The sequence below is a fragment of the Brachionichthys hirsutus genome, chromosome 3, assembly GCF_040956055.1.
Source record: "Brachionichthys hirsutus isolate HB-005 chromosome 3, CSIRO-AGI_Bhir_v1, whole genome shotgun sequence".
NCBI classification, from domain to species: Eukaryota; Metazoa; Chordata; class Actinopteri; order Lophiiformes; family Brachionichthyidae; genus Brachionichthys; species Brachionichthys hirsutus.
The window spans coordinates 6,576,466-6,602,488 of record NC_090899.1 but is presented as its reverse complement, the minus strand read 5'-3'; the positions used below and the strand labels follow the sequence as shown (position 1 = coordinate 6,602,488).

Below are 26,023 nucleotides of genomic sequence, written 5' to 3'. Positions count from 1 at the left end.
ACGGGTCCGTTGGTTTGCTTTTAGGTCTGGCTCTTAAAAGCCGCTCTCTCCCTCTTGAACCCTGCCGGAGTGATCAGAGGCAAGAAAAGCGATGACCTGAAGGCACTGCACTAACTGCTTTTTTTCTTTTTGAAAGTTGTGACTTTTTGAGGTATGTTTTCTAGAAGTTACGCGTGGTTTTGATCTTTGTATTTTTGTAGCGCAAAAGGCAACTTTTATAAAGGAACCACAGCTTAGAATGAGACTTGTCCACGTGGGTGGAAGTCCTGAAATGAGCTTGAAGTCCTCAGTTGTGGTTCAGAATTTTCTCGATGGCTTCAGTAACATATAAGGCCAACATTTGTCGATGTGTATTTTATGTGAAAACTAGACATCCTCCATGTGGGTATTCATAATTGAACTTATACGCATGCGCTTTTAAAATACTGCAATCTTCCTTCACACAGTAGTATATGTTTTTTTTATCTGTCAGAATATAGTTTTATCAAGTATATTTTCCTTTTGAGTAAAAAAAAATTACAATTGCACATTTATCTGTGCTCAAATGTGTTGGATTGTCAGGAATATTAAGCTTTAAAGATGCTAAATGAAGTTTTGATGCCAGTGCTCACAGACTCGGGGGAAAAAAAGGTTGCGTCTTGCGTGAGCTGATTTAAGATCTCTGAGTGGAGATAACTGCACCCAAATCTGAAGTGATCATACCGCCTGGCCGTAACTCAGACATATCTGCCCCCCCCAGACAGAGGGTCGGAAGAGCGCGCCCAACCGAGCTCCGAGTCACGGCGATCGGACACGCCCGCGTCATCTGCCGAATCTTCCCTGCTCCAGGAGCCCTGTCCCGGCCGCAGCCACGCTACCCCCCAGCCCCGGACACCCAGCACCATTCAGCGCGAGGCTCTTTCACCAGGTAAGGTCCCCAGACCTTCCCTTTGCCTTTCCTCTGTTCCTTTATTTTCTCTCTCTTCCATTCTGTCCTTTCGTCTGTCGCTCTTCCTCACTTTATTTCTCTGATCTTTTTTGACAGCTGAAACTCTTGGCAGAAGTGTGACTGCTGTCACTGCCTCGGGTCTGTTTTTGGTGCCTATGGTGCGTTTGATTGGCGTTTTATACAGATGAAAACAGACTTTCAGAAATATGAGACACATGATTCGAAGTAAAGTACAAAAGACTTGACCTTGATAACTAAAATAGACAACACTATCTCTCTGCTGCTTGTTTAATTTCTGTTTATTCATAAACAAATATTTAATGTCCATTATTATAAAAACCTTAAATAGTATATTTCATTTATAAACGGTGTGATTATGGCTCCTCCCTTCATGTGGATTTATGTGAAAAGTATTTTTTTTTGTACAGGCCACTGAAATCAAAAAGAAAAATCTTAATGATTCATGGACACACACAAAAAACTGTTTTTTAAATTTATGTCTGCAACTTCATGTTTTTATTTGTTAGATCTATGGCATTCTGACAATGAACAAGCGTGCTCAGTTATTGGAACAGCTGCAGTTTGTCCAGTTGAAACGCTCACCTCGAGGTTAGAGATCGCTGCTCTTCGCCTCGCTGCACCGACTTGTCTTTGCTTTCACACACAAACACGCGCATGCACGTTTAATAAAGGCAATCTGGTGGTGGTGTTGGACTATGGAAAGTTTCCAGATTCACAACAACATAAAAAATACTGTTGCACATCTACAATAAGTGACAGGGCATGCACACGTGTGTGTGTGTGTGTGTGTGTGTGTGTGTGTGTGTGGGTGTGGGTGTGGGTGTGTGCGTGTGCGTGTTATGTGAAGGACTCGCCACCAAATGTAAAGCTACAAAGAGGACGAGACGTTTGCAGAGAGAAGCGGTTTTACTTGTTCTTGTCAAGATAAGGGTGCATGTTATTGGCAGAGTGAACATACACAGGTTCATATTGACATCTACCACCTCTTTAGTGATGGAAATGTGTGTGTGGGTGTGTGGGTGTGTGTGTGTGTGTGCGCGTAGGTGTGCGTCTCATCAAACGATCCTTTCCTCACACTCAGGAAAACATCACAGCCCAAATAAAATGTTAAATCTATGATTATATACGTGTGTTGTTATGCAAAAAAAATTGCTTTACTTCACTTTCACTCTTTTTGTCTCTCACCTCACTTCCTTGTATTTAAATATATGCGTAATGTCTCCATAAACACCGGACGCGCCCGAGACGCAGAGACACAGTCACTACTGTCCTCCTAGAATCACTCTCTCCTTCCTCAAGCACTTAAACAGTTAAATCACGAGGTATGACTGCAGACAGGCCGATGACGCCCACAACACTGGATGTGTGTTTTTCCACGTGGGTCAATTGTTCAAAGAAATCAAAAAGGATGACGTCAACCTCAGGCCCACAGCTTGACTCGCATCCTCAATTTAAAAACAATGTTGCCATGAGATCTGTCTCTGAGTCATGTGTCTGATACTTTATTAGTTAATTGTGAGAACAATAATGAATATTTAATATAATATAATATAGGGGACGATTTTTGTTGTAATTCTCATTGTTTTAAATGTATATATTTTTTTATTATTATGATTTCCCCACCATGTCCAGTCTCAGACATCGCCGTTTGTTCTTTAGTTATAACTCATCTAAAGAACACAAAAAAAGGGAAATGGATGAATTAAATGAATGGCCCCTTTTGTATGCATTTCCTAATGTACTCTTTGAGTCATCCTTTTGTTTTTGGACCCCCCCCCCCCCCCCCCCCTTAATTTGCATTAAAAAAAATTGGAGTCGTCACCGATTCATTTTACATCAGATTTTATTTTATTTTATGCAACTGTAAATGTGTCCGTAATTCCACGGCTGGGCCTGAGTGTGTCTGTTAGGATGAAGGTATTTAAGGTGTGATTTTACAACAACAGGACAGACGTGTCCCTTATTTGATGAGACGAGCATGACGCGCGAGGAAGCGTGCGTTTACCCCAGCGCGCCGACCTCGCTGGGCGTCAATGGGAACGGCGCTGTGTTGACAGTTCTCCAACTCTGGAGCGACGAGTAAATACCATAAACCCTGGGCTGCGCTGACTGTTTTTTCCGTGCACGTTCTACGTGTACGCGTACAGAAGCACGCACGAAAACGCAAGCGAGCTGTATTACATAAGGCGTTTGATAAGACGCACCGATGATGATGAGGCTGTGCCCTCCAATGCTGGCAGTGTGACAGATTTGAATAAGAAATATTGGCAGCCGCTGCAGGAAGTGTGTGTGTGTGTGCGTGTGTGTGCGCGCGTGGGTTGCGCAGCAAGTATCCAGCACCACCATGGGGTTCCATTATTATTATTTAATGTTATCTCATCTGCTTTGCCATCTGACTAACCAGTGTGCAACCAACCCACACACTCTATCCGTGCGCGCGCGCACACACACGCATAACATTTCAGCGTGGATCTTTGGTTTGACTGCCCTGCCTCTGAATTGCGCACTGAATAACTGCAGTTCGGAAAGATCATAACTTTTACGCACAGGTTAATTATCTATACGCACCAGTTATTATCTGGTGCGTATAGAGAATAACTAATGCGCACAAGTTAATATGCAATATAAACTATTTAATTATCATGTGCACATGATACTTGTAGACTTGTAAACATTAATTATGAGAACTATCCAGATCTCAGATCAGTTCAGTCCCCAGTTCAGTTTGGATGATGATTATATCATAAACCTCATCTTGATCAGTGTGATCAAAATGTTCACAACAGAACCCGTTTCCACCAACATGTGGTTCACATTTGCCATGTGCTTATTTTCATTACAATAATGCAGTATTATGGTTACAAGATTAAAAAAATATGATGATACCAATCATTAAACAATGTTTGAAATAACAGAAAAAAACAACTTGTCAGATTAAGGACTTTTTCTTTTCTAAAGATTTTACTTTTCTAATACTGGTGTCATGACGCCTTTATTCCATGCAGTCAGTAGTGGCCTTTACTTAGCAGTGCCAGATAATACCTTGTATGCACAAGATTTTCATTTTAAAAATCACCTTATCGGAAGGACTTTAGGGCTTCTGTAGAAATGTGACACGTGTTGGTGGAAATTCAGTTCTTGGAAAGATATTTCCGACACCCTTAAGAGCTGAAACAACTGCCTGTTCCAATAGAGCTGTGTGGACACTTTTATGTATTCAGCCCTGTTTCTCACTAGTCATGTGTGCACATCCAGCAGAGTCCCTGTGTTCTGTATAAGTTTGCTTCTTTGGCCTGCATTTTTGTCCAAATGTGCGTTCTACTAAATGTTGCTCACTGACTTCTGATTGTTGTCAGAGATCTGTACTCTACTAACACCATAAAAATGCATTTAGAATGAAAAGGTGAATGGAATACGTGCTTTCTGTTGTAGCTCACCTTTCTAATGTTGTCATATGTTCTGTGCCCTGACAGACATGCCCTGTGTGCAGGCTCAGTACGGGCCTGCTCCTCCAGGCTCTGCCTACTCTGGACAGTCCTTTAGTTACCAGGGTGACAGCTACAGCTCTGAACTCATGACCCCTGACTACACCAAGTTAGACCTGGGAGGTGGTGAGATCTCTGCTGCCGCTGCAACCACCTCCCTCCCGAGCTTCAACGTCTTTGTGGAGGGGGGCTATGAGCCCAAGTCGTCCTGTCTCTACCAGATGCCTCCACACAGGCCCATCATTAAAAAGGAGGAGGAGAGCTACCCAACCGCTCCACCACTGGAGGCCATGTCCTCCTCCAGCATGTACTTTAAACAGTCACCCCCCTCCACTCCCACCACCCCGTCCCTACCTGCCCAGCCTGGTGCCTCTTTCCTCTGGGACGAGCACTCCCTGGCCCCTCCATCACACCCCCACTCTCTGGGCTCAAGCATGGATGCGGGTCCGCTCAAGTCGTCACGATTCCCACACTTTTACCAGCATTCACCGCCCCACAGCGGCAGCAATGTCAGCGGCTACGAGAACATAGGGGGAGGACTGGTTCGCACATCCTCCTCTTCCTCATCCTCGGTCTCCCATCATCACGGTCAGCCTCTGGAGCAGTCAATGTACCAGCTGCACCGTGGCGCTGGAGGCAGCAGTCTCGCCTTCCGGTCCCTGGCTCTGGGGCCCTGTGGCCCACTCCTAGGAGACAGCCTGCCCTCGCCTCCCCAGCGTGGCCCCCAAGGAGAAGGAGCCTGTGCAGTGTGTGGAGACAATGCGGCCTGCCAGCACTATGGCGTGCGCACATGTGAGGGCTGCAAGGGCTTCTTCAAGGTAATAATCCTTCAATCATACAGGGATGTTCTTGCAGTTTAAATTTTACTTTAAAACTATCAGAAAAGATTCAGCCCTTTTTTGGAGTGATTCACACCCTATCTGATTAAAATATGGATTAAATATGATTTATACTATAAACTCAGGAAATAAATAACGTTTTTAATGCAGACAGAGTTAAAGTTTTCTTCTTTTTCTCCCACAAATCATCTGAAGGCCCCTCGGATGTACTTTGGGAGACATTAAGGGGCCAAACCATGCATAGGTTGAAAACCACTGGAATAAGTGCTGTATTTAAAATAACTCCGCACTGAGCAGTAACAGGAAATGATGCTGACGCAATGATCAATCTGCATCACTAAAGTTATCTAATATTATATCAAATATTAAATTAGTCACTTGAGATGGTTTTTTCATATTTTCTTTTTAGATGAAGCACTTTTATTTTTAAGTGCTTCTTCTTGATGATGAAACTTTAAAACTTGGATTTCATGCATTCCTTTTCCACGGATATAAAGTAATTTTCCGTGATTGAGAATAAATTTCACACACACACGCAAACACACAGTCATTTCTTCCATGTGCCTCTCATCCATTCTTCACTCTCAATTAGATTATTTGTAAAGTCCTGATATAACAGTTATTCACCCACAGGGGTCATCTCTCCCAGCAGCCAAGTGGAAACGAGTGTGTGTGTGTGTGTGTGTGTGTGTGTGTGAAATGTATTCTCAATCAAACATACAGGGGAAATTACTTTTTAATATTGGAAAAGCAATGCTTGAAATCAAAGTTTCCTTTCGGTATTTTTGAAGACATCGGCGCCAGAATATTGACCACAATTCACTGACATAATATACTATCCATATGTATCAGCTTTCGACTCAGTTCGTGAAATGATTCAGTCGAACGCCTCTCAGCTCATGCTCTCATATCCCCTGTAACCTCGCATGCTCCCACACAGAACTCCTAGATTAGTGATATCAAGACATGGGTTTTTTACGCAGACAGTTTTCTCACTTTCCTTGTGCAAGTCATGAAACACAGTAGTATACTTAATACTTAAATTAAGCTACAATGAATTCAGCCTGAGGGAATGACAGGACAGTTTGTGACCCCCAACATTTTCTGACGCATTTGTTGGAGATTCTATTGTTTGTATGAAAAAAAAAAAGAGTGAAATTAAGTAGGGTGCAAACACAGACGTATGTGAGACTGGGAGTAATGCATCTTGTTTTCAATTAGTTTCACTATTGGTTTTTAATTTGATAATGAATGAAAGCAGTGTCTGGATGTAGCAGGCCGCAGGCTGTCTGCTTTCAACAGCGTTCAGCTGCCGCACAGTCTGTCAAATGTTTCCTTCACACATGCACGAAGGTGCAAACAGGACATACGCAGCAAAGAAGCATGTTCACATGTCGCCCTCTGTCAAAACACCGACTCCGAGATGCAGCATCAAAAAGGTGCCCCGACACTCCTCCTCCTCCTCCTGCTCCTAGTGTTTTACTGTGTGCTAATATATACTGATTATATTCATTTATCCCTGAATAGTTATTACCGGTAGGTGTTAGAGCACAGCAGGGTCTGTCTGTAAAATATTGTTATTTCATTAGTCCAATTTGAAAGACATTTTGAAAGTGAATTAACTTTCACCCCCTGAACAAATCATTTGTTTTCCCATTCTTTATTAATTCTGTGGCGTAATACAGTCCATTCACTGGATTCCATTAATTTATTGTGCCAGTATGCAATTTTATTTCAATTAAAAGCAAGACCTCCGCTAATACGATAAAGCATTATGCTAGACATAACAAAATAAAAGGTAGCCTATGAGTTAGTCAAATGCATTAGTTCACTGTGTGATTTTAATGCTGCATGCCCAAGACGTAGAAAGGGTGATGAATAGCAATCTGTTTCGAGCCTAAAGGCTTTCAATTTAAAGCCCAGGCTATTAGCACATGTTACATGTCAAGAATATGCACCTCTGCATGATCTGTAAGGGGGTATGAGTTCATTTGTGAATGTGATTTAGGCATATATAACTCAGTCTCCAAAGTATTTTTCACTTGAATTAAGTCATCTCAGTTGCAAACATTCCTGCTGTGATTTCAGTTTTTTTTTATTCAACCAAGCCAATTACAAAACAGATTAGATGAATGAAATAGAACACAATAACAAAAACCTTTTATAGGTTGCACCATACAGACCACAAGAAGGCTCTTCAGATTTGATAATTATGTTGATATCTGTGCATGTTTTTGTCCATCATACAGAGGCATCCACTGAGAATATCTAGTCAGGAGCTCTCATCAGAGCCTTAATTGATTATTTCAGACTGAGGCTTTTATGGAGCCGGCTATTTATTAGATTATGCCATGATGTCAGTGAGGGGAAGAAGTTTCACTCTTTTCACGGAACTCTATTCAGTAGAAAAACAACATAAACTCTTATTGAGAAAAAAGGGTTTAAAACCAATCAGTTATCTTAAAACCCCTTAAAGTCAACCCCTTTAATTCAGACCAACTTATGGAAAATATGTAAATTAAAGTTGTGGAAATATATTTAAAATGAGTTGAGATTTGTTTAATAAAAATATATATATATATATTTGTGCTACATCCAACCTCTCCAATGGAGTTTTGGGTCCCCAATAAACGGATGGTGTTTCCCCTCAACCACATTAATGACCATAATTAACTTATCGTCGCGCTCACGGGTCACTGACCATTGAAGGAATGGCAGGGACACGTCCACAGCGATCCACGGAGCCATGGCAACAACTCTCATCCTGTGCCGGCTCACATTACGCGCCGGTGGCGCAGTCGCGCCGGAGCATATGCAGTAATTGGTGCGTTATTGGTCTCCCGGGCAAGATCATGTGTGACGCGGGGGGGTTCTAATTGGATTTCATTTTATGCGTGTGCGTTCTTGAGGCGTTGAAGAAGAGAAGATGCCGCGACACGACCTACGTGTTGTTAGTTTAATTTACAGTTTGTGCCTATTTTTGCTTGCGTGAAAACTGCAGTTATTTAGTTAGTTACAGGGACAGTGTACAATTAACATTAAGCACTATTTAGAATCTCCAATTCACCTAATTTGCGGTGGGAGGAAGCCGGAGAATCCCGGAGAGAACCCACGTAGACGCAGGGAGAACACGCAAACTCCTCTCGAGTCATGTCGTGACACCTGTAAAGAGGAAGAAGAAGGAAGTTTCCTTTATTAATCCTGCGTGGGGAAATTATTTTTCCACCCGACATTCAATTTAATTTACATACAAATTAACAGAGAGATTGTCGAGTGAGGGTCAAATTTTGGGGGGGTCAGTGCCTTGCACAAGGGCATTGCTCAGGAGTCAAACCGGCACCTCTCCAACCACCAGTCCCCACTCCTCACGCCTTTAGTGTTCTTGAACAGCCTCAATCCGGTCGCGAACCGGCAACTCTGGTTCCCAAACCAGAATCTATTAGTGTGTGTGTGAGCGTGGATGTTGCTTTCTGGCGGTGACCCGAACTATCCAAGCCGAGAACAGACGACTTCTGTTCTTTATCCAGCCCCACGCGCGCGGGATTCCCCCCCACTGGAGCGCATTCGCTCTGCAATACGGTGTCTGTTCTTATACTGTCTTGTGCGGGAGCGCGCGTGACCTCCTGCGTGACCTCCTGCGTGACCTCCTGCGTGGCCTCCTGCGTGACCTCCTGCGTGGCCCGTTTCTGAGTTCATTTTAATAAGGGTCATTGAAAACAGCTCCCGCGGGGACCACCGAGAGAGGCGCAATGCGGGGAGTCCACGGAGGTGCCACGAGCTGACCCACGAGCTTCACAAACAATCTGATCATCACGCAGCCCTCATGGCCGTTGTGTGTCCCCCCCCCCCTCTGTCTCGCGGGACCCGCTTTCCCATTGTCAGTTCCGGCGCTAATAAAATTGTTCCTCCTGCAGGCGAGGCTTGTTGGAAAATTAATTTTATCTAATTATACTGATGTCACTGCCGCCTTTCAGCACGTAATTAAAATATGACCTGCGAGCTTCTGCTTCCATTCTTTGATGGGGGTGGGAGGGGGGGAGGGGGCAAACAGAAATTGAATTAAGCAAATCAAATACTCGGTTGTTGATTGCGTTTGGAGGCTGATTATTGGTGCGTTTCTTCTCTCTCCAGCGCACTGTGCAGAAAAACGCCAAGTACGTCTGCCTGGCCAGCAAGAACTGTCCTGTGGACAAGAGGAGACGCAATCGCTGCCAGTACTGCCGCTTCCAGAAGTGTCTGAGTGTTGGCATGGTGAAGGAAGGTAAGAGACGGCACACCTGATACCCCCCTGACACACCCTGCACAGGATATGTACAAGGGCACAGCAGTACTGGGACACATGGCCAAATAAAGTGGGTCTAGTAAAGTCCCCGGTTGCGTGGTATTAACATTGTCCTCATTTCTTTGAGGTTTGTCACCTGTCTCTCTCACACACACATAAACCCCAACATAACCACACACTCACACACACACACACACACACACACACTTCTCTGTCCTCCTCACAGGGCTGCAGTCCCATCGTTGAATTGCTCCAGTGCCATCTGCTGGCAAATAGATTCCTGTGAAGGGATTGTGGGAATGTTGGGAGCGCTGCAAATACAAACCACTCTGTATTTGTAATTCTGCCTCTACGCATTGCCGACAACTTGCAGTTAGAGAAAATCTTTCTTTGTGCATTTTGTTGAGATGTCACTGAACGGCACAGCCTCCTAAGTTTTGCTGGCTGTCTTCTTACATGCTTCATTCTTTTTTTTTATATTATGTTTTTAGTGGTCCGCACCGATAGCTTGAAGGGGCGCCGAGGTCGCTTGCCTTCCAAACCAAAGAGCCCCCTGCAGACGGAAGCATCTCCTCCTTCTCCACCCCTAAGCCTGCTCTCCGCTCTGCTCAGGGCTTATTCGCACTGCACGCCCCGCGACCTCGACTACAACCAGGTACCCCAAATAATCCCCTGTTCCTGTTAGGTCAGGAAATACAAATGAGAAATAGGACTTGTTCATTGGTTTCTTCCCCCCCCCCCCCCTCCACAGTTCAGTGCTGCCGATCCGCCGACCTCCTCCTCAGATGCCGAGCACATCCAGCTCTTCTATAGGCTCCTCACCCTCTCCATGGAGACCACGCGTTGCTGGGCTGACCGGCTTCCCGGGTTCTCTGAGCTTCAGCGCGACGATCAGAACCTGCTCATAGATTCTGCTTTCCTGGAGCTGTTTGTCCTGCGATTGGCTCACAGGTGAGAAAGAGAAAAGGCCGCCTGTGCACACACACACAGACACACACTATTACATTCTAGACCAGAGTATAACCGTGCTGGCAAAACTATTTATTGCTATGTTAGTGGTTCTCCAGAGTAGGAGTGGAGCTGAGTAATCGCCATATGAACCAAATTGTGAATGGCGTCTGTCGCTATGACAGCAGCTACACCCACAGAGTTCTGCTTTGCTCGTCTGATATCTGACGCACAGAGGACCCTGTGTGTGTTCTGTGGGCTGAAGCTGTGCTAGCATGATGAACTAATGGGATCACGGACCGGTACAGCAGAGAAGCCCGTCAGCTGACAAACTGAAAAAGGCTGTTTTCAAAGGAAAAAAGTAGTCAAACATTTACCTCATGTTTATTATATACTGTTATATAATGCATGTGTGCAAGCGCATGTGCGTCTCAGTCATGGATACTCGTGGTGCCGTTATGGCTGCCCCTGCCCATCTCTGCCTCAGAATCGCCCGGGGTTACCAGTTTGCTCTTGCAAGGCATGCGTCTAGTTAAATTTACGGGGAGGAGGATGGAGGATTGGGCTACAAGCTCATCCTTTTGTCTGCACTGTCGTCTGGGGCAGAAAACCAACACAGTCATACACACAAGCACACTTACTCACACAAGCACACACACACATCCGCGATGATGATGATGATGATGATGTAGACTAGCAAAGTTCTCTCCTCCTCCTGGTGTAGGTCCAGGTGCAGGGTGGGTAGAGGATTGGGTGGTGGCATCACAGTCCCAGCAGGGGAGGGATCTGGCCAGGACTTTGACTCACGCTAACTTGTGGACTCATATGGGATCTTTCAAGCGCGCACACACACATGTTCACACACACACATTGCTCATCTTCCAAGCAGCCAAACTCCCACGGCACCGAGGAAAACACACACAAACAGCGGCATCTTCACTTGTCTGCTTTCCGTGAGAGCCGAGGTGGCGGCCCTCGCTCTTGCCTCGTTGTTGACGCGGTCCTGCGTTGACCCTGTGTTGAACTCAGACGCCTCGCAGGCGGCTCCTCAAGTGTGCGTCTGTGTGATTGTGAGGACATGTTCAGTGTGTAGAGAGTAAATTTGCTCCAGTCTTCTGGGCCGGCGTTGCTGTCGGCACCCTGTTACCAAACAGTTTCTGTGGTTATTGGTTGATTACCGTGGCGACAGTGTAGTCAGGGTTGAGTGGAATGTGTGGTAGACATCCAGCTGTGCATGTCTGTGTGTGTGTGTGTCTGTGTGTGTCAAAGCAGTTTTGCTCATCTGCTAGGACCATTTATTATTTAGAAATATCGTAAATGTCAGTTTAATGTATTCCACCTTGCTGCATCTAAATCTCTACTATTGTTTTCTAAAGATTACAAATATAAATACTACTTCATGATATATTTGAAGGGCAGCCATATAATCAATGCCCTATCAAGCTTTGGCTTTGCTTCGAAAAAAAAGAAAGGGCAAATCCAGAAAATGGCATAAATTTGAGACTAAACTATTGTCTTAGCTTTAAACCGCACAAAACGTCAACAAACTCACTTCCGGCCTCTCCCAACACCCGCATGGATGACCACTTTGTCCCTGATGACTTTCTGATCACGTTTCGTGCTTGCGTGTCCGTGAGTTTTGTAACGTAACGTATTCCTGACAGAGATGGCGATGTGCAAGTATCTGTGTGCATGTATTCTGTATGGAGTGGATGGAGTACATCTTTTGAACTGTAATAAGTATAATTAGTTATACATGGTATTTCATCTGCTCCTGATAATTGCTTAACCCATGTTGAGCCCCCCCCCTCGTTCTCTCTAAACACATACTTTCTCCCTCATCCGACATCCTGCGTCTCTCCTCCAACGACCCTTTGTTGTCTTCTCGAGATCTAAAAGCTAAATACTTTTACTAGCTCTCTAAAGCAAACCACACTCGTCTCGTAGGCCCCAATAAAGAATAGTCATAGCCCTCCTTCATTCACTGCTTGTTATCTCCCCCCCCCCCCCCCCCCCCCCCCCACTCATCGGTGAAGAAATGGGATGTTGTACGTCGTGAATAATCTCTGAACTCTTTCCATTTCCTCATTAAGTCTTTGTGTTTGTGTTTCCATTGCACGCCACAGTCCGGGCACATTAAAGCCATAATAGTTTACCTAACGTTAAATAAAGAGCAACCCTTGGCTTTAACCGTTCACCCCACCAGAAGGAAGCACAGGAATGTTTTAAAATGCTGTAATTTGGAAAGCACAACTCTAATCCGCTGCGTGCCTGCTTTTGATTGTGTTCGTGTGTGAACGTGCATTCTGCCAGGTTTTCTCACTGGTTTTTATTGTGATTGTTTCCTTGCCTTGGCGTCTCAAACTGTATTTACAATAAATAAGGGGGGAAATGCTGCATTTCATTGGAAGAGGCGTCTAACTGTTGTCTTACATTTTCTCTGTTGTTTCAGGTCGATGTTGTCGGAAGATAAACTCGTGTTCTGTAACGGCTTGGTGCTGCACAGGTTCCAGTGCCTTCGGGGGTTTGGGGAATGGCTGGACTCCATCCGTGACTTCTCCACTCACCTCCAGAACCTACACCTGGATGCCTCTGCCTTTTCCTGCCTGGCCGCCCTCGTGCTGCTCACCGGTAAGGCTATAAGAGATAAAGTTCAAAATTACAATCAGTCGAAATAAATTGCGCAAATCCAGCACGAAAAATGGCGTTATTTTAAAGTTAAACTGCACTTTTGCGTCAACACGGCAGCACACCTTTCTTTCATTTGGGTGGGTGATTCAATGTGACAGCGAAAAGAGAGAAATACCCACTAATGTCACACATGGGCTCAAAGATGAGCACGTGCATGCATGTTCTCACGCATCTTAGCCTGAAACTAGAACCCGATACCCGGGAGCACCTGCTGCACCTGCCACACACCTGGCCTTCTAATCAGGATGCATCAGTGAAAATGGAGCGCCACAGCTCTCTTGAGACGACAGAAAAGGAAGAATTTAATCAGAAGTGTTCACTTGTTTTTCATGCCAAAGATGGAAAGAGTGTATAAATGTGTAATGGGTATAAAAACCCGTCCCCGTGCACTTCCTTACCTACCCCTTCCCCCCCCACCGCCTCCTCTTCTTCCACCCTCTCGTCCTCTATCTAAGCCCTCCAACCCCTTCCTCGCTCTCTGGGGGAGCACTTAACGCTGTGCCTGATCGACCAGCCCACCGTGGAGCATGGCTCTACACATATACGCTGTTCTCAGCGGCGCTCTGTCACCTCAGCAAAGCACACAGCGCACTGTCACGGCAGAGTCGCCAGAGCTGCCGGGCCATCGACCGCTTCAGAGTGGCCTGTGCAGAAAGGCGGTCTTCGATCCCTCCCCAGGAGCTCGCTAACATAGAGAAAGAAGGGATAGGGAGAGCGGAGCGAGAGAACGTGTGAGGGGTCTGAAAGCCACGTTGAAAGAAGGGCTGGAGTGCCTCTGGTGCAGCAAACAGAAAAAACAAAGGAGTCACATAAACAAACAATAAATAAGCTTCAGATAATGAATACCTCAAAGTGAGACTGGTCTTAGTGACAGCCTCCCTGCAGCACAGACTGGCTAGTGCATTCCAGTGTGTGTGTGTGTGTGTGTGTGTGTGTGTGGTGGGGGGGTGCACACGCTGTACTCTGCAGAATGAGTTAGTGTCACATTAAGTGGGTGCTGCAGGAGTTGCTATGGGCAGCATTGTGTGTGTGTGCGTGTGTTTCTAATCTCATTTGACCGCTCACAGGACCGAAAAATCAGTTAAATGTTGAGCATTTTTGTTTAGGTCAGCATCTTAAATTTGTGTGTCTGCTTGCTTTTATATATATATATATACAAACAGACTTTGTGTGTGTGTGTGTGTGTGTGTGTGTGCCACAGTATGTGGGGGGCTTATTATGTTAGAGTGGGTATTGATCTGCAATGAGTGAGAGGGGTTAAGGCCTGTTAAGAACATTAGACATGTGGGTAATGAGGTGGAATTCAATATAGAAGATGTTGCTAATGTTCTTTTGGCTGAATGAATGACAATCAGAATGGATGCCTTTATGTGTTTATGTCTATTTTTTTCCATAGATTCCATTTTTTTACCATTTAATGATTTGTTCTCCCAACATCTCTGTCTTTCTATCCACAGAACAAGTCCCTGGCCTGAAGGACTCCAAGCGCGTTGAGGAGCTGCAGAATAAAGTGATTTGCTGTCTCAGAGACCACCTGGGCTGTGGCCCTTCTTCCTCCTCATCCAAGGCTGCACCTCCCCTCAGTCGTATTTTGGGTTTAAGGGCAGAGCTCCGTTCCCAAAGGACCCAGGGCCTTCAACGAATCTTCTACCTGAAGCTTGAGGACCTGGTACCACCTCCTCCATTGATTGACAGGTTCTTGGACACTCTGCCCTACTGAAGGCTTCGGTTGGCCACAGAGGAAAAACCCACGTCACATCCTGTTAAGGCCTTTTACCCCTTGAGGAACACGCACGCACATCAAGAGAGACCCACTCCCCTCTGACCGATGCAGGGCAAAGACCCAATCAAAAGCTTTTCACTCATACAAACAACCAACTAATCACTCTTGACCAGTATAAAAGACAATTACGCAAACATTTGATCACTTTTTATTTGATCTTCCTGTTTTTCTCATATGGGGGGAGGATGACAGGGCCGAGGTGGACAAAAGATAATTGACTTTTTTGCTGACCTATCCCTGTCTGGGGTGGAATCTCATGCAGCGAGATTAAAAAGAAAGGTTTATAAGTACTGTACTGTCTGTTTTGGCTTGGCTCATCCAGTCTGAGGACTTCTTCTTAGTGAAGGTGTCGGTGTGTCGAATGTTCTCAAAGCTGAAGATGTCCCAGTGAAACATGCGTTACTGTGTATTCTAGATCCTTCTGCTGACTGAGGGAATCTGGCTTCTTTTATACTGAAATGCGCTGCAATGTGAAAGGTCACAAGCCAGAGACATGCAGAAAGGTTACAAGGCAGGACACAGACATTTCATAAACACATGGAAGGGTCTGGTGAGTTGGCTCTTAATTCCAAGTGCAATTTATTAAGTGCTTAACAGACAGAGAATGGTTTCATTTCTAACTCAAAATTATTTCAATACAAAGACTTGTCCTGTACTGTCAGTAGCTAAAAGAAACAGTCTCCATTAACGCTTTAGGAAGCAGAGGAGATACTGTGCACTAATTATCGATGACCGAGTCACCCAGACTCGTTTTAGTATGTTTTTATTAACACATTTTTAAATCGTAAGTGGCGTACGGAGGAATGAAAATGGACAGAAATTGGCTTTTGAAGCACTTATACCCTGAGAAGGGCTTAGAAGCACAGACACACACCCTACCTGCAGCCCAGCGGCGAGCCGGGAAGAGGAGGGTGCTCGACAAACAGATGTATGTCTGGGTGTGAAACATTCCGCAGTCATGCTCTTTTTTTTTCTATTCATTTCTATAGCGGAGGCCACGTAAGAGCGTGGAGGACGTCGTCTGTCCTTGTGTGTACACTTCAAGGTTCATATGCATGGTGTGTTTTAAGCTGTCGAGCTGCCGTAGCTTGTCAGAACAGCTCAGTCTGTGTTTGTGTCTCGGACTGCAGCTCGATGGGGATGTCCCTGGGCCTTCAACAGCCACTCGCACACTCACGGCAGCAGTTTGAAATATGAGAAAGCAAATTATAAAGATATAAATATAAATAAATATATATATACAAACTAATATTTTGGAGTGTTTTTAGCTTTTTCAAATATTGTGGTACGAGTTGTGCATTGTTTTCTGAAGAAGAGAAAAAAAAAAGAAAGAAAAGTGACTGTTTTTTTTTTCTTCAATGTCTCTCTTTGGTTTGAGTTTCCTGTACATTTTGTTTTCTTTCTCTTTTGGTTCACTGGATTTTCTGTTCAGCACTTTGAAATCATAAACTAGTTATGATTATTCTGCCCGACTGTGTGTCCTGTGTCCTCATTTTCTTTAGCACCAAATGAAGAAATCCAAACATTGCAATGTTTCGAACTGGTTGGACTTGATATTACACAAAATGGGAGTCTGTGTCTCAGACCAGACACAACATCCTCTTGACAGGTAAAAGGCCCAGCTCTGTCTTGTCCCTTGAGTTCTCACAGATAGTAGACGGGGGGATTAGAAGAGTGGGGAAGGGGGAGGAAGAGGGAGAAGAGGAGAGCTTTATGTTAGCATGAGGTCCAGATCAGCCTCGAGCCTCGTTAAACACCATCGATCGCCATGGTGACATTTCACAGCACATGCTGTCTATACTGTCGCGGCCATCACTCACTCACCCGCCTTCACAACAACATGAGCACTAACACACACTCCCTCTCTCAGACAGCCAGGTGATTGATAGCAACTGGGGTTGTGAAATTGTTAATGGGTCTATCTGTGTGTGTGTGTGTGTGTGCAAATGAAAATGTGTTAATCCTTTTTCTAAGACAGTGACATGTTTGAGTGACAAGTAAAAATAACACGAGCACGAAGCATAGAGCTGTTCTTGATGCACGAGACACACACTCAAACTTGCATGTGCACACACAGACCTACGTGCACACACAGACCTACGTGCACACAGAGAGCTGTCGGTCTCGTGCCAAATCGATCAGCGCTGACAGATAGCAGATAAACCCCCGAGTTTTAATTAGAAGTCCCATTAGAACATATTTACACGTACATGCATAGGCACGCACACGCTCACACACACACACACACACACACACACACGCTGTTGGATAGCATATTCTAATCCTTTCAGAAACGAATGTCCCATTTAAGGCTGGCTGTAGAACACGTGAAGAGAGACCTGCAGCTTTACACGATGTTACATTTGATCTGAAGATTTGGGAAGCAGAGATGTGAACAATTAAGTTAATGATGGCTGAATTCCATTTAGCTTCGTCGGCTCAATGTGAAGTTGTACAGATTAAGAATTGAACCATTATAGATATTATTAAAACACCTGTGCTTTTTCAAACAATTACAAGATGTCTGCTGTGAAGAAAGACGACTGAGCATCAGGATGTGGATGTCACCAGCTTTTAAAATAAAAAATGAGAGGAGGTAAGAAGTGAACTGAGCTCCCTGCTGACTTCTTCTTTTGCTGTCAAACTTCCTGGTTTAAAATGTCAGCTAAAGATCCTACACACACACACACACAAACAGGAGTACACATTTGGAATGTTTTGCTGTTTTGAAATTCGCTCTGTTTTTAGTCTTCCCCCTAAGTCTGAAACAGGCACACATGCACACGTACACACCTACACACACACCCACACACACACACACACACACACACACACAGCGTAAGGGGAAATCCCTTGTAGCTGGGGAATGTTACACTGTGGCCCCATGCATGAAGCATCCGCTGAGGGAAGCGTGTGTGGGGGGTTGGCCTAAATGTCAAAGGTAAAAGGTACCGAAGAAGAGAAGTGGAAACATGCAATAGACCCACTCACACAGGCTGATCTCAGAGGAGAGGAGGGGGAACCCCAATTCAGTCTATTTGTCTGTCTTCCAACCACAATAATGATGAATATCATGCCGAATGTCTCTTCCTGCACCACTGAAGGTGTTTACATATGCAGCCATCTACGAAACGCAAAATGAAACAAAAATAATAACGTTTGCCTATATGCCAGATTAAATTAAATCACTAATTTATTTGCTATTTATTTAATAAGAAAATGAACATTCTAAAAACAACATTATTATAATAATTGTTATATTAACTACTGTGTTATTTAATTATCCTGGCAATGATATATTGCCCACTGCCTGAAATTATATCAGATTCATGTTATTTTGGCTGTCTTGCTGTTATGCATGGTTGTTAGTACCTTACCACACACATAGCGAGCCCAAAATAATATATTGACCCCATTGCACGTCCGTTGTAAAAAGTTTGAAAACACACTAGGACGTTAAGTCTAATCACTTCCAAACACCACCTACTTGTGATTTTATTTATTTTAAATAACATCCCAGTTTGTTTCTATTATCTTTATATGTATCTCTCCAAGCTTGATCTCGTAATTCTCCAGGAAAACACCGAGATATTTATTTCCCCCATTATTTATTTCTCAACTTGTTTCTCTTGCATAATGAATACAGACCTGAGACTTCTCTTATCAGATTTAAGGCTATTACAGTAAGAAGCGATAACGAAGAGGAACCTTTTTCATTGTACTCGTTGGTTGAGGCCGGAACGCATTCATTGACGCACTGGGAAGAGAGTTGTTTACAAACAACAAGTCTGGGGGGGAAAACACACTGAAAGCGTCGCACAAAATTAGCAGGTGTAGCTATTAACTAATGTTCTCATCGGCATGGAGGCCGGCTTCCATCTTTAGGGGGTATATGTGTATTTTACACCGAATGTGGTAAGTGTCGCCGTTTGTCCTCGTCTTTTGACCATGAACAGGCGACTCTGGGTTTTTCTTGTTACAATCCGTCATCTAACTTTTATGGTCTAAAACTATTAAGAATAAAGCTTGACTAACAAACTAAAGGCGTGTTAGATCATTCATGTAGCTCCGATACAAGCAACAACCGTAAATTATAAATTATTCTCAAGCAAACTTCCACACGAAGGAAAAAACTGAGTCTGGCGCGATAGATAGAATGTTTTTATCCAGCAGCGAAATATGACGGGCCAAAACCCAAAGGTGTTCAATATTTAGCATTTCTGTCTGTCAATAATCATCTAAATAGTTCTTTAAATGTGTTTCGGGAACGATGCTAATCTGTATGTACGTAAATAATCTTTAATCATTCCTTAAAATGATTGGCTTTATGGAGAAGTCAATTCAACATGTGTCACAAGTTGAATCGTTTGATTTGTATTTTTATTAGACCCATCCACGGCTGCTGTTGGATAACCAGAGCAGAGAGCAGGACACATGGCAGAGGAAGGCAACAAGCTGACTCTGAGGCGCCTGGAGGTACCGATCCAGAAGTTCATTAAAGTTGTTCTGCCCACAGACCTGGAGAGGCTGCAGAGACACCACAATAACATCCAGAAGGTGACGCCTTGCATCACAACCTCTCAGTTACACTGTTACAGTACCTGCAACACAGACGGGTAACACATAGTTTCCCTTTTATGTTCCCAGTACCAGCATTTCCAGCAATGGGACCGTCTTCATCAGGAGCAAATCAACGCTAGTAGAACAGTTCAGGTAAAACTTCAAGAGGAGAAGAAGAAGCTTTATTGTTGTCATTGATAATGGGCATGCTGGACACAACAAACACACACAACGGAATTATGTTTTTAGCATAGTACAAGGTAAACGATTACACACATGCATATATATATATATATATACATGTGAAAAAATACAAGGGGAGGCCAGAACCTCTGCAGCAACCTTTAAGTAGCAAAACCGCTGCTAATAGTGCTTCACATTTACTTCATTATTCAATCAGAGCCTGACAGAAATGTAAATGTAAAGTTATTTAAATCCATCGTCTCTCAAAGTTCTTGCTCAAGCGTGACCCTGCAATTATTATTGTATATTTTGCATGGACATGTAGGAGGTTTCGTTTCGTAGGAAGTTAATGCTTCCTGATTTTTGACTATCACGTTTGTCTTTGGAAATCAAGTGAAGACCAGTGGTTGGATACCAATGGGGTGGTTTGATCCAGTTTAGCACACACACATATATCTGCAAGTGTGTGCACATTTGCCGGAAACACATAAGACATATGTACCCATGTCCCTGTGTGTGACTAGTGTGTGTGTGTGTGTGTGTGTGTGTGTGTGTGTACATGCTCACATGTTGGGTGTGAAATGCCTCTGGGAAGGTTGTTGCTTGGAAGCCACCGTGTCTCTGAAGATGAAATAACTCCAAAGCCATCCTCGCACCGTCAACCTGCTAACCTTGGGGACACACAGAGTGCTCTTCCTTGTCTTCATGGTTAATCCAGACTCTAGACTAGAGCATGGACGAGGCTACTCTGCTTCAGATCGGTGTGTTTGCTCATGTTCCTGTATGATTGACACCGACTCCCAATAGCTGCCTACCGACCCCCTTAAAGCACAGGCAGACGCAGCACCACCCCCACCCCCACCTTTACCACAGGATGTGGGGGGGGGGGGGGGGAGTGATGCTGGTGCCTGTGTGTGTGTGTGATCCTCGTACGGTTGTGGTTCATTTGCTGGCTGACAGGCGCCTGACTCAACTGTCTTTGTGTTAATCAGGGTGTTTTATACACACGAGGTGTGTACGTATGTTTATTCATGTTGTGTAATTAGCAGAATGTGTAACCGTCAGTCTGTTGACCCCCCCCGAGCCCCGGTCATGCTGCGACCTGAAAGGCTGATGGCTGGGATGTAATCCTCCTGTCACCCTCAGGCCATGGTGGGATGTGGGACCCTGGAGTTCCCCACCCTCATATCTTAACCTTATTAAAGACACGCACACACACACACACATACACACACACACACACACACACACACACACACACACACACTGAAACGGCTGTTTTTTTTGTCTCATCTTGTGTTTCTGTATCCTGCGGTTTGTCCCTCAGCCTGCCCAAGTCTCCTATAATCAAATTAAGCATCTCATTAACTTGCATTTCCTTTACTTCTTGTCTCTCCCCTTTCTGATACCCGACGATCAATCTTATTAACAAACATCCCCCCCCCCGTCTCCCTGCAGCAGTTGAGAGCTAACATCAGAGAGATGGAGAAGCTGTGTGCACGGGTTCGTGTTGAAGACGCCGCCGCTCTGGAAGCGCTTGTGAAGCCAGTCAGAGACAGGGCGTCAGCCGCAGCCAAAGACTTCCTGCTTTTACACTCTAGATCAGCATCTCAGCCGCCACCACCCGCAGCCGCAAAGCCGTCCAGATCTGTGTCCAGCAGTTACCTTCCTGATGACCGTGTGGGTGAGGAGCCAACGTCTGGCAGGCAAACGTCACTCTACCTTCCAGAAATCCCCCTAGATGAGAGTGCCACTGAGTCCTGGGACAACCTGGAAGAGGTGTGTGCGTCTGAGCCCGATCATGACCTGCATGATTTGAACAGAACCCTCTCATAGGCCCTGGGCATCATACCGGGGACTCATAAACATTTCTTTTAAACTGATTTCTCAAAGGCAAATAGACCATCAGGCGGTGTTGAACAGCTTTGATTTGTAAATCCGATCTCCTGTTGTCGCTCATTGCTGTGTGGAAACACCTTGTTCACCTGCGTGTGTGCTTGTGAGATTTCACAAAGCTTATATACAGAATGAGCCACTTTAATGTGAGATTCTCATACGCACTGGACTGTATGTGTGGCGAGTGTCACCGTGAAATGAACGGGACTGTTTCTGTCTCAGGACCTGAAGGAGCTGAGTGGCCTGGTGACAGAGTTCTCCCTGCTGGTTCATGTGAGTACGAACACTCTCACCAATAGCATTAACATCCAGTGGTGCGTTCTGGACCGTGTGTTGCCTAGTAAGGCTCCTCTGAGAGCATTTTCAGCTCAGGACAACATGTTGTGTGGTTAGCAGCCCATGCTCCGTAGGACGGTTTCTTAATGTGTTTTCAAGGCTCCTTTAAAAGGGTGTTTGAATTATTGTTGAGTGTGCCTGATTATTTCTTTTATTTATTAAAATGTCCATTCAGAATGAAGAGGGTCAAACGTGTCTCATAACTAACAAACGGAATTTGATTATCATTTCAGTTTAAAACATAAGAAATGACATGAAGTTCAGGCCAAACATTCTTACCTGGACTCATTAGTGGAGCTCAGTTTTTTTTGTCACTGTGTCATCGACACACGTATTTGATTTATTTTTATTTTTAGTGCTACATCGTGGGTCCAACATGTGAGCACCTGAACCCAGGAGATACTGAACGTGACCACGTCAACGTGATTAGTGTACAGGCTTCTATCAATGGTTAGCTGATAAACTAAAGTTAAAATGATAGCAGGTGTAGCATTTTTCACTATTTTCTTACTCATCTGTCATTGAAAATCAATGAATTGATAATGGAATCCGTGATTAGTTACAGCCTTAAATCCCCATTGCTGTTCCATGTGGGCTGTGGTTGAACTTTGACTGTTAAAGGAGAGAAGAAGATGTGATGTGTGACGCTGGGAGAACGGCGTCTGCTCACAGGCCGATTAAAATCTACACGCTGTCACGGAATAATGGGAAGATTTGCATTGATTTGTGTCACAGAACCAGTGGCGGGGACAGACCGGAAAATGTGAGAAAAGATTTTGTAGTTCAGGATGAGGAAGAGGAGGAAGAGGAGGAGAGTGTCATGGTTGTTGTTTGGTCACTGTGTCTGTCCAGCCTTCACATGGAGAGAGGCAGCTGCCACTCTGAATATTTCATGAGATACACACAATGCATCACACACGTATACGCACACACCCTGTAAGACCCCACCCCTCCTGAAATCTCCTTCTAGTATACCTACAGAATTTGGGCAGATATGCATAATACACAACAGGTGGTTGCTCTTGCATATGTGTGTGTGTGTGCGTGTGCGTGCATGTGAAACTGCTTGCTGCAGGGTGTGTGTGTTAATATTGTTTGTGTGTCTAACTCCTGTGCATCAGTCCCAGCAGGAGAAGATTGACAGCATAGAGGACAACGTCAACACAGCCGCTGCCAACGTGGAGGAGGGGACCAAGAGCCTGGGGAAGGTGTGTGTGTGTGTGTGTAGTGTTTGGGAGATGGGGGAGATCGATGGCACTTTGCCTCCCAGCCATTCCACAGCGTTTGTCCCTATTGATCCACTTGAATACGGAGGAAAGCTGCAATTAAGGAAATAGAGAGAGAGGGATAGAGGGGAATGGAGGGAGGGAGAGTGATAGAGAGGTTGGGTGAGACAAGTGTGTGCGTGTGCGTGCGTGCGTGTGTACGTGTGTGTGTTGAGAAGAGGTTTGAATGACTGGTTTTCCAACTTGCATTCAGGCCTCCATTATCAATTCAGTTCATACTGAGTGTAACTTTATATTATTTTATTCCAACAACGGAAGAGCCTTTCACACTTGAAACAGGATCGGTCAGTCTACAACACAGAAAAAAAAAATCTTATATATTTTTGGTTTGAGAATAAAGGAAAGAAATGTTTATCTTAAATTGCTATACTCGCTTTTAGGAAAAAAAGGGAGGTAATTAAACTCTAATTTGAGATCCTAAAGGCGATGAATTTTAATGTCGCGTTTCATCAGATAAGAAAACCAGATTAAAGTTAGTCTCTCCTTCTACTGAATATATGAATGAATGAAACCGCAACAGCTCTTTCTAGAAATAGAGTTCACATTACTGAGCACACAGTAGACAACCTTTATGGGACTAATTCTTTTTTCCAGAAAATAGTTCCAGAAGCATTCACAGAAAGACCTGAGTGTCATTTATTATGTAGTTGGCATTTCACACAATGCATCACCGTGAGCCGTTTAATGTGTGTATGCATGAAAACAAATCTAGATTTGATCAAATCAAAGAATCTAATTTAGTTTTGTTTGGAGAAATATTTGAGAAAATATGTCTGGGCCTTTACCAGTTTAAATTTAGGTCATAAACCTCATATAATAAAAATAATTTTTGAAATGTATTTACCCAAAAGGTCTGTACAAACAAAGGTTGACCTCTGTGAGGTTGCTGCAGGCTGCACATTAGACAAGGGTGGTTTGGAGAGATAAAGTAGATGAGAGGGATGTCAGATGTTCTAACATGTTTGAAAGCTTGTAATCTGTCATCAGGTCAAATAGCATTACACACACACACACACACACACACACACGCCCAATTTCCCCTGTCCTCCACAACCTGTGCCCACTGTCCTTTTAACTCGGCTCAGATGAAATTAAAATTCCCTCGACTGCCACAGAGGAGGAGACGGTGCTCGCTTTTGAACTAGATTAATTTAATGATGAAGCGTTCATTAAATGTGTGTGTGAGTCATCAGAAAAGCAAACCTTCCCGTCTGATGATAAGAGCCGTAATAACGCAGAGCCGACATCGCTCTGATTTCTCTGAAACGGAGGTGATGAAAAGGCTTCGGTGCAGCCACGGAGGTGCCGATTAATGTTTGCAGACTTGTTTGTGTCGTCTTCTTGTGGGTTGATGTGTGATCATGAAAGGACAGACGCATCCAAACTCTGACGGGGGGGGGGCTGTCTTGAAGCCACAAAGTTCTAAACTACTGAACAGTTTTAAACTGAATGTGTGTGTGTGTGTGTGTGTGTGTGTTGAATACATTGAAACGCGTCTTCCTCCTGTCTTTGTAGGCTGTAGGCTACAAGTTGACGGTGTTGCCGATTGCTGGGGCGCTGCTGGGAGGTGTATTGGGAGGTCCGCTCGGACTTCTGGCCGGGTTCAAAGCTGCAGGGGTGGCTGCCGCTCTTGGAGGGGGAGCCCTGGGGTTTGCAGGAGGGAACCTGGTCCTGAAACAACGCAAAGCCCGAGTGGATCTCCGGATGAAACAACTGACAGCACCTCCACCTCCAGAGCCATCAGCAGGAGCAGAGACCGACAAGGTCAAATGATCTGGGAGCTCTGCTGGCCAATCAGAATCCACTGAATGAACACACATGCTAACAAGCACTGTGGTAGAACAGTTACGCAACAGCAGCCTTACTGTGATGTTCCAGTGTGAATGCGTACCGGCACGATGGACAGTCGGTTTGAACCCAGCTAATCAACCCTTTACGACTGTAGCAGGTGGCTCATTAATAAATCAATGGTGTCAAATTTCACATATATAAACACTACAGTATTTACATTTAAAAGTGATCTTGCCTCACTTTCCCTTATGAAGAAATCAAAAATATTCCTTTGTGAACGGCTGAACTGGTGACCCAACAATGATGCACGAACAATGTTTTTCTTTGTTTGCCTCAGGTCAGTGTGGTTTTGTTTTTTCTGTTTATATAATATATGCTTGATAGTCTTGTATTTACTACGTGTGAAATGACAATTGCACACAAAAAAAGCACCAAAGTGCTGCCACCCAGATCACTTCAGGGGCTGGGAGGGTCAGAAACTGCCGTTTACTGATGATACTGCTGCAGCTTTTTAAGACAGACCTTCATCGCCGCCTCTGTGTCCTTCATGAATATGTTGCGTCTCAGTTTATGGGCAGTAAACTCTCAGTGACATCCATGAGACGGACTGTTAATGCATCACACAACACAATATCTTGTAAATGGTTTTTAATATATTTAAAAAAAACGATTCTTTGTAGTTTTTTTTTACTCTTCTTCCTCTCGAACATGAATGGTTTTAGGAATCGTATCCCATCTCCCCCCCCCCCCCCCCTGTTCTGCTGTGTGAGCCGACGTGTCACATTGGCTTCCATGGGAGGGCGGGACATGTAGGAGACTTGACAATGGCCACACGCTTAATATCCTGTTCCCACTTTTGATTTCATTCGCACTCCGTGGATATCAGGGATATAGACTCGTCCCAAAATCTCAGACATAAATGAATGCCGGATTAAATCTCGTAGGTGTTCCACTGGGAGAAACACTTTTCTTCTCCAGTTTGATGACACAAGTA

The 26,023-nt window shown here is 44.4% G+C and overlaps 2 protein-coding genes across 3 annotated transcripts; both read left to right on the top strand.

Annotated features, from left to right (window-relative positions):
- Positions 1 to 789: 789 nt before the first annotated feature.
- Positions 790 to 16,449, top strand: nr4a3 (nuclear receptor subfamily 4, group A, member 3). 2 transcript variants are annotated; one of them, XM_068755289.1, is made up of 7 exons: positions 790 to 907; positions 4,423 to 5,252; positions 9,405 to 9,534; positions 10,047 to 10,210; positions 10,307 to 10,506; positions 12,956 to 13,134; positions 14,652 to 16,449. In XM_068755289.1, exons 2-7 carry the CDS (start codon positions 4,425 to 4,427, stop codon positions 14,912 to 14,914), a joined length of 1,764 nt encoding a protein of 587 aa, XP_068611390.1. In that variant the 5' UTR covers positions 790 to 907; positions 4,423 to 4,424; the 3' UTR covers positions 14,915 to 16,449. The 2 variants fall into 2 exon arrangements, with proteins under 2 accessions (XP_068611390.1, XP_068611398.1); XM_068755297.1 differs by lacking the exon at positions 790 to 907 and adding an exon at positions 1,462 to 1,537.
- A 2,327-nt stretch (positions 16,450 to 18,776) lies between these two features.
- stx17 (syntaxin 17) lies at positions 18,777 to 25,018 on the top strand. The gene is made up of 7 exons (XM_068756636.1): positions 18,777 to 18,892; positions 19,365 to 19,534; positions 19,625 to 19,690; positions 21,179 to 21,499; positions 21,839 to 21,889; positions 23,074 to 23,160; positions 24,754 to 25,018. The coding sequence occupies exons 2-7, from the start codon at positions 19,412 to 19,414 to the stop codon at positions 25,009 to 25,011; spliced, it is 906 nt and encodes a 301-aa protein (XP_068612737.1). The 5' UTR covers positions 18,777 to 18,892; positions 19,365 to 19,411; the 3' UTR covers positions 25,012 to 25,018.
- The last annotated feature ends 1,005 nt before the right edge of the window (positions 25,019 to 26,023 follow it).

What these genes read in the sequence shown, in the direction of transcription:
- stx17 (XM_068756636.1), top strand. Translation starts at nt 19,412, where the DNA reads ATGGCAGAGGAAGGCAACAAGCTGACTCTGAGGCGCCTGGAGGTACCG. An exon ending in AGTTCTCCCTGCTGGTTCAT is followed by an intron (nt 21,890 to 23,073) that starts GTGAGTACGAAC and finishes CCTGTGCATCAG; the next exon opens with TCCCAGCAGGAGAAGATTGA. An exon ending in GGACCAAGAGCCTGGGGAAG is followed by an intron (nt 23,161 to 24,753) that starts GTGTGTGTGTGT and finishes CTGTCTTTGTAG; the next exon opens with GCTGTAGGCTACAAGTTGAC.
- nr4a3 (XM_068755297.1), top strand. Translation starts at nt 1,474, where the DNA reads ATGAACAAGCGTGCTCAGTTATTGGAACAGCTGCAGTTTGTCCAGTTG. An exon ending in GTTGAAACGCTCACCTCGAG is followed by an intron (nt 1,538 to 4,422) that starts GTTAGAGATCGC and finishes GTGCCCTGACAG; the next exon opens with ACATGCCCTGTGTGCAGGCT. An exon ending in GCGACCTCGACTACAACCAG is followed by an intron (nt 10,211 to 10,306) that starts GTACCCCAAATA and finishes CCCCCTCCACAG; the next exon opens with TTCAGTGCTGCCGATCCGCC.